This window comes from Anguilla anguilla, chromosome 9, assembly GCF_013347855.1.
Source record: "Anguilla anguilla isolate fAngAng1 chromosome 9, fAngAng1.pri, whole genome shotgun sequence".
Taxonomy (NCBI): domain Eukaryota; kingdom Metazoa; phylum Chordata; class Actinopteri; order Anguilliformes; family Anguillidae; genus Anguilla; species Anguilla anguilla.
In genome coordinates this window covers 16,438,683-16,450,895 of record NC_049209.1, presented here as the reverse complement: position 1 = coordinate 16,450,895, position 12,213 = coordinate 16,438,683, and the positions used below count along the sequence as shown (strand labels likewise).

At 46.4% G+C, this 12,213-nt stretch overlaps 1 protein-coding gene across 8 annotated transcripts in view; it reads left to right on the top strand.

Annotated features, from left to right (window-relative positions):
- LOC118236733 (ensconsin-like) overlaps positions 1-12,206 on the top strand; it is a 40,236-nt gene extending 28,030 nt beyond the window's left edge. For 7 of the 8 annotated variants that reach the window (XM_035435325.1, XM_035435329.1, XM_035435327.1 and 4 more), the window contains 9 exons: positions 158-396; positions 1,645-1,780; positions 2,737-2,917; positions 3,577-3,681; positions 3,775-3,828; positions 4,405-4,462; positions 4,542-4,725; positions 5,173-5,426; positions 7,318-12,206. In XM_035435325.1, the coding sequence (XP_035291216.1) occupies positions 158-396; positions 1,645-1,780; positions 2,737-2,917; positions 3,577-3,681; positions 3,775-3,828; positions 4,405-4,462; positions 4,542-4,725; positions 5,173-5,426; positions 7,318-7,325 (1,219 nt within the window). In that variant the 3' untranslated portion in view covers positions 7,326-12,206. The remainder of the gene's footprint in view (positions 1-157; positions 397-1,644; positions 1,781-2,736; positions 2,918-3,576; positions 3,682-3,774; positions 3,829-4,404; positions 4,463-4,541; positions 4,726-5,172; positions 5,427-7,317) is intronic. The other variant, XM_035435323.1, reaches the window with a different exon arrangement.
- Positions 12,207-12,213: the final 7 nt, after the last annotated feature.

The window sequence follows — 12,213 nt, the reverse complement described above, 5'->3', positions numbered from 1 at the left end:
AAGAGATTAATCCAGGCTTTTCTTTATAACATTTCATGCTAGGAATCCATTTGGTTGAAATTCCACAAACTTCTTTTTACCCTGTTTCTATGTGTTTCTAGAAGTGTGTTTCCCCTGAATTTCACGCGGTATCTCTCTTCCCTGCCACGCCCCGCAGACAGAACGCGCGTAACCGCCCCCCCTCGCCCAGCTCGGCCAAACAGAGGCCCCCGTCCCCGCAGCCCAGCTCCAGGCCCCCGCCCATCCAGCGCCCGGCCCTCACCCCCACGGGCCCGCCCACCCTGCGCAAGAGGGACCCCAAACCGAAGGAGAGCTCCAGCCCGGGGCAGCCCGTGGCCCCCCAGCCCGCGGAGACCCCCCCGCCCAGCAACGCGCCGAACGGCAAGAGCAAAGACGGTGAGCGAGCAGGGCGTGGCGTGTTCAGGCCGATCGCTGAGCGCTCGCTCAGGCCCTTAACGCGCTTTTCGCTGCTAAGAGTATTAACGCTTCTCTTTCACAGGCTCAGTTTTAAACTCTCTCCTTCACCTGAGCTGCATTAAGAAGGTTCTTCTGAGAACGGTTTAGCCCTCAGCTGGAGCATGAGAGTGCCTGTAGGAAGTAGCGCTGCGTACAGATTGAGCGCTGTGGTTTTTACCTTCTCCTCCTCGGCCAACTTTCAGCGTGGAGGCCTGACTTAAGGAAGCAAAGTATCCTGTTAATAGCTTTGTAGTTTTAGAGAATGAGATGGAACAGAAACCAGTGTTATTAAGCTCAGTACAAAGAAAAGCCAAGCAAAAGCCTTTGCACTGCACTTCATGCCAGTGCTTTACACCCAGCGCCATCAGCTGGGAATATAAGTGAACTGCAACGCTGGCATATTCGCAGCAGATTTCAAAAACGCCCTCTTCTTCCGGAAGTAGGCAGACACAACAGGCTGTTCATATTGTGTGTGCGCTCAGCTCTGGCTGTGAAGGACATTGCTTTTAGAGCAGAGACGAGTAGGAACCTGTCTCCATTAGTGAGAACACAAAGAGCCTTCTGTGAGTCAGAACGGTGGCGGTGCTAGATCCACTGACCCGCATCACTGACTGCAGAGACAGACAGAATGCACCCTTCACCCTGTGCTCAAAGTACACAATGCACGCATTTCTCTCAACAATGCATTGCTTATACAGTATTTGAGGCCCCTTCATATTTTGTGTGAATTGGTAATAGCATATAGTGTTTCAGGCACATTGAATAAATAGTCAACTCACAAACTTTAATGAAATTTGAAAGAAAGGGTATTCTCAATCCCTGTTCTCTATATGCATTAGTGTCTCCTCCCATTTTTTAAATCAAAAGCTCAACTTTAAGAGTCAAGAAAGAGTGAGGGCATCTCTGTTAGTTTGGTTGTGTGTGAAATACATAATTGTATATTTGCACAGTATTTTATTTCCCAGTCCCTAGCCACTGTTAGCATGTGCCTGCCCACCAAGCCTGGCTTCATGTGAGTGTTTTGCGTTGGCGCTGCGTGGTGGCTCACGGCACTCTGGTTTGAATCCCGGTGCTCTGGCCTGTAACCCGTGACGCCATGCACCAGCAGCGGGAATGACCCGCGGTATCGTACCCGGTGCTGGTGCAGCGTGTGGCGCAGCTCTCAGCCCTGCTTCCGTCTCCCCGCAGACTCCAGCGCCAAGGCCATCGCGGGCACCACGTCGGCCGAGGCCGCCGCCAAGATGCTGTCTGAGAACCGGCGTCTGGCCCGGGAGCAGAAGGAGAGAGAGGAGCTGCTGAGAGTACAGAGGGAGGAGGAGGAGAGGTGCGGCTGGGGGGGGGCTGTGGGAGGACAGCGGGGACAGGGAGCAGCAGGAGAGAGAGAGAGGAGCTTCTGAGAGTACAGAGGGAGGAGGAGGAGAGGTATGACGGGGGGGCTGTGGGAGGACAGCAGGGACAGGGAGCAGCAGGAGAGAGAGAGAGGAGCTTCTGAGAGTACAGAGGGAGGAGGAGGAGAGGTATGACGGGGGGGCTGTGGGAGGACAGCGGGGACAGGGAGCAGCAGGAGAGAGAGAGAGGAACTTCTGAGAGTACAGAGGGAGGAGGAGGAGAGGTGCAGCTGGGGGGGGGCTGTGGGAGGACAGCGGGGACAGGGAGCAGCAGGAGAGAGAGAGAGGAGCTTCTGAGAGTACAGAGGGAGGAGGATGAGAGGTGCAGCTGAGGGGGGATGTGGGAGGACAGCGGGGACAGGGAGCAGCAGGAGAGAGAGAGAGGAGCTTCTGAGAGTACAGAGGGAGGAGGAGGAGAGGTGCGGCTGAGGGGGGGGGCTGTGGGAGGACAGCGGGAACAGGGACCAACAGCAGGGAGAGGGGGTGGCAGGAGAGAGAGAGAGTGGCAGTGGGGAAGGGAGAGGGAGCGGCAACAGGGGGGAGGGGGGAAGATTGACATAATTCTTTGATTAGGGTGTTTCATATTGAGAGCTAAGACTTATACTGTGAGGTAGCAGGCAAGTGAGGCAAAAGCACAAACAAGACGATATATCACACAACGCATTAAATCCTTGGGGACATTCAGTGAAGGCAAAACATAATTTAAAACATGCACAGCCAGATAAGGCCAAAGCAGTGTGTTAAGTGAGAGCTATCAAGTGAGAGCTTCAGCTTGAAAATGGATAGTGATATAAAAGACTATGTCCAATTAGCACCACTAATCTATGCAACACAGTAGCACCACTTGCTATGGTACACAGTAAGAGCCACGAGCGATTGTCTGTCCTTTTAGGCTGAGGAAGGAGGAAGAGAAGCGCCTGGCGGAGGAGCAGAGGGTGCGGCGGGCGGAGGAGGAGAAGAGGAGGGCGGAGGAGATGAAGATCCTGGAAGAGGAGCAGGCCCGCATGGCAGAAGAGGATCGAGTGAGGCTGGAGATCGAGGAGCAGGAGAAGCAGGTGGAGCTTCAGAAAGAGGTGGGTCCTGTGACTGCACCAATCACTGGAGGCTGTTATTCCCAAGAAGTCACTGTTATTTTCCCAGAAAACAGATTTGAAGGAATGAATATATGAAATGAGTGAAACATTGCATTTATATAGCACTTTTCCAGATGGTCAAAGTGCCTAACAGTAATGTGGAGGAACTCGCCTCACCCACCACCAATGTGTGGCATTCACCTGGGTGATGCACGGCAGCCATTTTGCACCAGAATGCTCCGCACTCATTAGCAGAATTGTGTATATAATTAAAAACAATGCAAGAGCACCTTCACTTGCAGTGAAACAAAAGTTTTCATTTGGTTATATTTTCGGCTCAAATAGGGTTATAGTACTTGGTGCAGTGGGTTTCGGCAGAAAGAGTTCCTGTTTTGTTCCACTGCAGTGGTTTCTCTCCTGCTGTTTTTTGAAAATTTGGGTTCATTGAGTACCTGTACATTGTGTACATTTACATAATCTTTATATCTGTCACATTCATAGCAAAACTGTTGACTCATTGATTCTGCATACAGAATACGAATCGGGTTCTATTTGATTGACGAAATAATAATGATAATTAAAAGAAATCTTTATCATTTGTACTGCTTGAGTTTCGATTGGCCGGTTGATTGACTGACCGCTTGATCGATCCCTCGCAGCGCGAAGAGGCGGAGGCCCGGGCCCTGGAGGAGGCGGAGAAACAGCGGCAGGAGAGAGAGAGGATCATGCAGCAGAACCAGCAGGAGCGCATGCTGAGACGGAAGGCAAGAGGCTAATGACGCTAACACTGTCAGTCTGCTGCACCTTTCTCCCACACCACAGGCTGTCCTCTCTCACCTCCCTGTGTCCCTTTTCAGAGAATCGAAGAAATTATGAAGAGGACAAGAAAAACGGACCAAAACGATTTTAAGGTAAAAGCCGGTCTCCGTCATTCCTGCGGTCTTAAAAACACTGTTCTGTCCCATCTAAACAGTCATGCTGGAGGCAGTCATCGCTGGGGGGTTTAAGATTCAATGCCATAGTTGGCTGCCAGAGAATTTGCCCACCATTTATTATTTTATCGAAGTGCACACAAGTCACACTTTTCTGCCCTATCCTAATTCTAGCGTTCGTTCATGTAGTGTCGAATTCAAATATGTTGATCAATCTATGTTTTTGAAGAATGATTTCTGATCATATCTGTAAACAACATTTATGCCCTTGCATTGTTGATTCATCTGTGTTCTTGTGTTTTAGATGCTGCTTACCAGTGGCCAAATTCACATTTATTTCAGCTGCTTTTCAGCCGTTACTGGGCCTTGATTTTGCTTTGCTTTGCTCTACAATATTGAGCCGTTTATATGATTTGTCCTGGTGCAGTACACAGGGCGAATCAGCCACAGGACACAGAGCAGAATGTTTTACATTAAGCAGTCCTCTGACATCGTGGGTGACCCTCCATTGAGGACCTGAGGCCTGGCTTTCAGCGTGTGCTTCTTCTGTTCCAGAGAGATGATGAGAAAGGCATGCTTGATGAAAACGAGGAAGAGGACAGCGAAGCCAAAGGTAGCCATCTGTGTGTGTGGAAGTAGCCCTCTGACATTACTCTTTAGACTCTGTATTAAACTATAACCTCTCTGTGAAGAAGAGGAAGAGACCAAGGAGGAGGATGACTGTGCCAATGGAGAGGCGGAGTTTGAGGCAGAGGGGTGGAGCCTGCCAGGAGAAGGGCCAATGGCAGAGCAGGGGGGGAGCATGTACAGGAAGTTGGAGATGGACAACAAGGAGAACAGAAGCATCTTGTGTGAGAGGGACTCAGAGTCTGTCAGGTAAGCATGGCTGGTGCACATTCTTCCCCTCTGAATGGGGAGTTTGTGCAGGCAGCATTTCCCCTCCCCCAGCATTTCAAACTGTATGGGCTGTGGAGTGCATGGGAATATTTGACCAATGGTGCTTTAATATTTAAGTATTAAATATGAATTGGTATTAAGTGTAAAATATTAATTGGTCAATGTGGTGGCCTGCGGAGATTTGTGGACTGTTGAAAGTGATCTTAAACAGTTTAATTGGATTGGGATTCAAGTCGCGTTCTGGCCCAGTTGTTAAAGGGCTTCAGGTGTTATGACCCCCAGTTAAGAAAATACCCTCTGAAACCCTGTAGTACCAAAAGGAGAGACCGCAGCTTTGATAGGCTTAGAAATGACCGTGTATCGCATCATCGCCTGACCTTTAACCCTCCGTCTGCTTCTTTCCGTCCGCCTGTCTGTTCTGCACAGCCCCACGCCCAAAGCGTTGCTGGTGGAGGGTTCGGAGTTCCTGAACGAGGGCTCCAGGATGGGGCTGCTGCCGGGCCTCAACGGGAGGGCGGCGCCCTGGAGCCTGGAGGAGCTGATCGAGCTGGGCGTGCGGCCCAAGGCCGGGCCCCTCATCAGCGCCGACGGGGGCCCCGACAAGCCCAGGCCGGCGTTCGAGGACAAGGGCAGCGCGGTGGGCGCTCTCCTCCCGGGCCAGCCCATCGAGGCCCTGTCCGGTGAGCTAGCGCCCACGGGCGCCACACCACGCCCTCAGTCACATACAGCGCTGCCCAAATACAGGCACGGTGCGGTTAGCCTTAGGAGGTTAGCCTTAACCAGAAATGACACAATCCAAGGTATCGTACTCCTCCGATCTATGTTATTGTAAAATCACTGCAGGAAGAAAAACACTGTATTTTGGCATTGAAAAAATGTATTCAGTTATAAACAAAAGACAGGAGTGCCTGTATGTCGAATCTTCAGTCAGTTTCATGCGCAGCCCATTAACTTTTAAGAAAGCATCTGATATTGTCAGGAACTCTACGCGCGCCGCCGCAGGAACTTTTTCACTTGCCAGCCATACAATTGATGCACATCCAGATACCACATCTAGCTTACTGAATTCAAATAGTAATTACTCGCATCCAGACTCAGCCATAGCATAGATGGCAATTCAATTAAATACTGGTAGTGTAAGGATGTTCAGTAAAAGCAAGGGACTATTAGTCTATAATACCATGTGCAAGTACACAGGCACTCGAGAAAACTGAACGTTACATCTCGAGGCTCGAGCAGTTTATCGGAGGGTTCCGCAATATAATCGTCTAGGGCCGAAGCACTACCAGGCTAACACGAAACGGACAAGGTCAGAGACTTAATATTCGGAAACCGACAAATGCACGATAGTATACTCCACAATACGGAACTAGAAAGCAATAGACGCGAAGTTCGGAAATCGAAAGACCGTCTGGGCTAAACCAGTCTAACGTGGCCGAACACTAAGCAAAACACCGTGCAGGAGGATCAGCTGACAGACAATTATCACGAAGCACCGATAACAAGAGACTAACCAAAACTTTACGTAGCCTAAATGTTTAGGCGTCCATGTTATACTCAGTTATCAAACTGAACAGCGCTATCAAAAAAAACCATGCAGGTCAAACGACTCTCTCCTTTTCCCAGCTCAGTTGGCCCAGCTGGACGAAACAGCTGATACAAATCCAGAGCGATTAAACCAATCAGTGGCGCTACCATTTAACTCTATTGTGGGCTTTCCCGATCCTACCTAACCAAACAAAAAAAATTCTAACTCAATAAACTAGTCTTCAGTGGTTTTCTGCGCTCGGGGCGACTTTGAACGCTAAACTCGTGAGCACTGTCAGCAGACCACTTGACTAGTTGACCTCAGTGCCCCGAAGCGTACCCCCACTCATATTAACCACCAAAAACAAAAAAGGAAAAACAATAAAGTGACAAGTCCCTTGGACCCGCCTGGCGGCTAAGCTAACCGGGCTAAGAACCGAAAGTTTAAAACTCCCAAAGGGTAATATCCCGGACGAGCACCCATTTATGTTACGGTTGCTCTCAAGCCCCCGCAAACACAACGAAGCCAAAACCAAAGCTTCCCAAAATATCCAATAACTTTATTCAACTACCCATAAGAGATACTAAAATAGCTGCACAACATAAAATCAAGACCAGGCCGTGGTCGAGAGATGAGGAGAAAAAGCACCCATCTCCTGAGAAGCCGACTCCAGGCTTCTTAAAAGGGCACCGCCACAGGTGCTCTCAATTAACTGTAACAAGACACACGCATGTGTCCAAACGGCCAGCGCCCCCACCTGAGGCGGAGGGACGTAACACCATTTATTACTGATCTCATACCAAGTAATTCTGCTTCCTCTAATTTCTTACTGTCTGCATCAGGGTGATGTGACGTTTCCTCGTTAAATTATTAAAACCCCTAACTAAATGAGGCATATTTATACATTCAAGGTATAGTTATATAGCTATATATTCAAACTCTTACCAAATATGTTTGTGGCAAAATGAAATATTTCAGCCTGGCTGTGAGAGTGAAATGGAATGAACCTTGTGGTTGTTCTGTGCTGTGCTCTACCCTCTCAGAGATGTGATGCTGCGGACCTACAGAAGGACTGTGATCACTGCACTCCAGGGGGTCCCCCGCCCCCCCAACCCCCCCCATCCCAAAGACGCTTCGCCTCAGCACAGAGCTCGGGCGGAGCTTAGCTGGAATGGAGTAGAGTATTTCGGATTGCTAACTTTGCACCTCAGAGAATAATTTAAAAACAAGCTTAAAGAAAAAAGAAACGCTTCAGGGAAAACGGTATATTCCTTCGACGTGCTTGCTTACTCTTGGGTTTCCCCACGGTCGTGTCTGAAAATGAACCGAGTGTTGTGTTTTTTATGTTGTTGTTGTGGTATGTATGTATATATCATGGGGGTGCATACTGTAATTTATTCAAATGGCTCCTACCCTGCTGTTCACTGCTCCCTCTGTGTGTTCTGTAGGAGAGACAGACTGACAGACAGACAGACGCAGGCTGTGTTTGTGAAGGAGGGCGTGGTCGTGCGTCAGCCTTGAGCAGCTGTGTGTGCAAGCGCAGTGTCTTGAAGACAGCTGTGTAGGTGATATTTATGAACTGAAATGTCAGCTTATGACAGGAAGGTGGCATCTGTTACAGAGGCCGCTGCTGGCTTCCACTTCACTCTTCAGTCAAAGAATGGAGGGAGGCGTAAAAGTGCAGATGGCCCGATATAGCCATTGCCCTCACTCTCAAACGCACAGACGAGCTGTCCGGGGGCCATTCTAAAATGGGTGCCTCGCCTTCACTATACAGGTCCTGAGGTTATCCCCTTGTATTTTTTGCCTTTTTTATTCAGACACTTGGGTTTTGTAGTGATGAGTTACCCGTGTGGTAAGAAGTTCAGGTTCCGGGGCTGCTGGGTGGCTGAGTCGGTTAAGGCGCCACACTGCAGTGCATGGTTGAGCCTCAGGTTGAATCCGGACCGTGCCGGTGCCGAGAGAGGGATCAACGCTTTATCGCTGCTGGAGCGGGCGCCTGTCAGAGCTGCATGGGAGTCCTCCTCTGATGCCACTCTGCGCAGGTTTAGCTGCGCTCTGAAAGGAAGCAGCCGTTGGACAGCACGCGTCTCGGAGGGGAACCAGGCATGTCCCGGCTCTCAGGAAACAGCAGGGTGGTGTGTGCATGGAACACAGCTGCAGTTGTAGACAATTGGACATTCCAGATTGGGGTGGGAATCGGATGTATAGCCCTGAGTTGGGTAGCAAATTTGTAAAAAAAAAAAAAAAAAAATTTAAAGAAATGTAGAATATGAGTACTGCACCCTTGCAGAGAAAACGGTCTGTTGCCTGTTTCCTTCTCCCTGATGCGCTCTATCCTGCTTAACTGCCGGTAGTGAGTAGCAGGTGAGAATCCTCCAGTCTCTCCATATCAGTAGACAGCAGGGGGAGCTCTGCAGCCACAGCTGTGACTAACTCACCGAAAAACACTCCTCTATCGTAGTACTTTTACTTTTTGCCTTTGGTTTTCATGTAACTGAAAACTGAAGGATTTAGGAATATAAAAGAGGAAACAACCCAGTTAAAGTATGTGCTTTTGTTTGGTGAAATCTTTTTGTTATTTTATGTTCCTGTTCTTGGAACTTGTTTTACAGCCATTGATCTTTATTATGGTGTGTTAAGGCTTTTTTTTATTTATTCATGACAGTGTAATGCCATGTTTCAATTTGAATGCTCCCTGGAAAAAAAACTAAAACCTATCAGCTGGTAATATCTGCATGAATGAGAAATGTCTATAACCTAATACTAACCATAATAACACATACTGTAATGGGTGAATGTTAAAATGTGCACAGTTTATCACTTTTTCGAAATTCAAAGAGCCAAAAAAAAGAGGTTAAGGTGATCTGTAGGGGGCATAGTTCACATTAGCCATATACCACACTACTAAGTGTCAAAATTAAGTGCGTCTAAAATGTTATACAAAACATTTTATATGAAAACAACTTTTTTTTGTATGTTGGCTTTTCAATATTTCTGCACTAACTCAAATGGATTTGAATAGTCCCTTTTGTCTGTGGCATACCATTTCATTAAGTTTTTTCAATGTAATATAATTTGGCTCTCCATTTTTTTATATTTTTATTTTAAAATATATGTTGGCATATTTAAGTATTTTTATTTTGTATATAATCAGTATTAGGCCATGAAGCCCTATGTGGGAGGAGAGGTATAGCGGTATAGCTGGGGAGTTGGTTGTCATTGTTACTGTATAATTTTAACACGCTCCATAACTTCAAACACTTTACCCCTGCTTAGTCATGTACCTCACCATTCTCTATGCCGAGGGTTTCTTTCACAAAATCACTTTCAGCTTTCATTTTGTGAGCATGGTTATCCATGGCCACCATACTACTTGGACCTTCTCCTTCTGTTTACATGGTTAAGGGCCAGGGTGAGAAGGGAAGTGCATTCTTTTTATGTACAGTACACCACCCTTGGTTGTGGCGACTGCCTGTGGCCAGTGACTTTTGGTTACATAAGAAAGGGAATGGTTACCACGTTAGCATCTTATAGCTAACATGAACAAAGAGGGTGAGAGAGAGACCCTGTTGTCCTATTATGGGGGTGGATGTCAGGAGTTCCGGCTATGGCCATTGTGTTCTAAACCTCCTATAGAGTACAGAACAGAACATCAGTGTACATGTACCTTTATTGTGTGAATGGTTACGGAACATTCTGGAAATAATGTTAGATTCCACTCTGTTCTGCTGTGTACCAAGGACTGTGACTTAAGATCTAGTCTGCATTTTTTTAAAGAAATAAGTAAAGCGCGCACTAATTGTGCTTAGACTCACATTGGAACATGTTTTAGGATGGTTTTTCTTTAGTAGCATGTTATATTGAAAACACTCTGCTGCAGAAAATATTCTGGTAATGCTCTCAAACCAGTTTTTTTAGCGTAGGCACTACAGAAAGGAAACCTCTTGTGCTAGGCCAACAAAATATGCTTAGCAGATGTGACTGACTCTGCATGAAATGTTTCTGCTTGTAAGGACAAACTGGGAAGAGTGCATCACCTATTTTTGACGTTACTCACCATATTAAAACTACTGTACAGTACCTACAGAACATTGATATAAGAAGAACTTCTTTCAGGGGTTACTGTTTCAGATGATTGGACAAGAAAAAGATAACTATTTTAACCCTCTATGGTGCACTGCAGCACATGAAGGACATTAAATGTTGAGGTAGAAGGTTTTGAATTTCACCATGAGGCACTCTATTTTGTGGTTAAGGAAATCTGAAAATTTATCAGGCTTCACCTTGGTGTGGACAGAAAGATGCTGTAAGTGAAGTACTTGATGTGAAGACGCAAAGCTGGTGGGAATGGAAGCCATACATGCTAATGCTATGTGCGATCCTTGTGCAGTAACATTGTTGAAAGCGTACGTAAACGTATGTTTGCATTACCTGTGATGCATTGTACATATTCGGTTTGGAATGGACACAATGCTAAATATTTGATGTTTGCAGTATTTCAGGTCGATAGTCTGTGCCAGAGGTTACTTCTTTTTTCATTTTCAGGAAAGAGATTTTCTGCAGCATATATCCCAGAGGATAGTGCTGCCTGCAGTAAGTACAATGGGGGAGATGCTGTGGTGAGCACAGATTGCCTTCACATGTGGTGACACTCAATTGGCTGTAAATTGTATTAAAAGTACATCTGACATAGACATTAAAAACACTGCAACAGTGGTATGCACCGAGGCAGAGCTGTTAAATTATACCTGGACAAAGGTCTGCAATGTTACATTGACATTAGGGGCACAGCATTGGGAAAATGAGAAACTCAATACTGAGCATTGCCCTACATACACACTGCTTTTGCAGCCAATTCACCTTTGAGCTTCTGGGCAGCTGACTGCTTCTTGCATTTTTTCAGGTTGTGAAAGAGTCATTTGCCGCCATTAGAATTATTCATTAGAATTATATTTCATCAGAAATGTTTATCTGAAGTATGTCATTCCAGGAAAAGGGAATATGAAAGCAAGGAATTATGATCTGGTATTTTAGATTAACGCTAATCATTCGGGTATAGCACAGTATCGCTGGTGCCACAAATGATTTCCGCCAAGAAAAATATAGAGCAGATATGTTTTTAGGACGTATTTAAAAACACATTTACATTTGAAAATAATTTAGCATGTTTTAATTATGCATACGATGGAGGATTAAAATTCACTTCCTTTGAGCTCAGTTTTCCAATGAAGAGAAGCCACTTTTTCTTTAAGAGTTGGTTTTGAGACTGAATCAAGAAAGTTCTAAAAATTGTAAGGGAATGGGGAAGCAAGTCTGTCAGACTGTGGCCAAATTCCGGCGGTGTAGCTGGTATGTGTACTGAAGTGTTTAAAGGAGCTGTTCGGGGTCCTTTCTAGGTCGTTCTTAGGTTGTGACGTCTTTTCCTCACCTGCTTCGCTGGCGTGTGACTTCAGCGGATAAATCCGTTATCGAGTGGCGACGATTGTGATGGTGACGTCTTGTTTACTGATGTGGCCATGTTGAGTAAATTCGTGTGTGATTCACAGTGAAAACGCCCTGTCCAAGACTTGAAATTCTCTAATGTAGTTGCTGCTTATGCTGAAGTGTTGTAACATTCAAGACCCAGTACACATCTCGGTGGTATAAAGTTTAACTATTCTTAAGCTCATAATTGTTGCTGCAGTTTTAGATATAGCAGTGCCTTAGGATGAAAATAGGCTATGAATTATGTGGTAACTAAATGTATTGGATTAAATGTGCTTACCTTGGCCATGACAATCATTTTGCCCAATGAGGGCATAGAATACATTGACTCTTGAGCTGTGCGGGTGTGTTCGAATGCCCTGTCCACAAGTGATATTTGTAAATATATACCTCTTAAAGTGTATTGATGAAAATCTGTTTAAATAAAGTTTTGCGAAAAAATGAATGGTGGA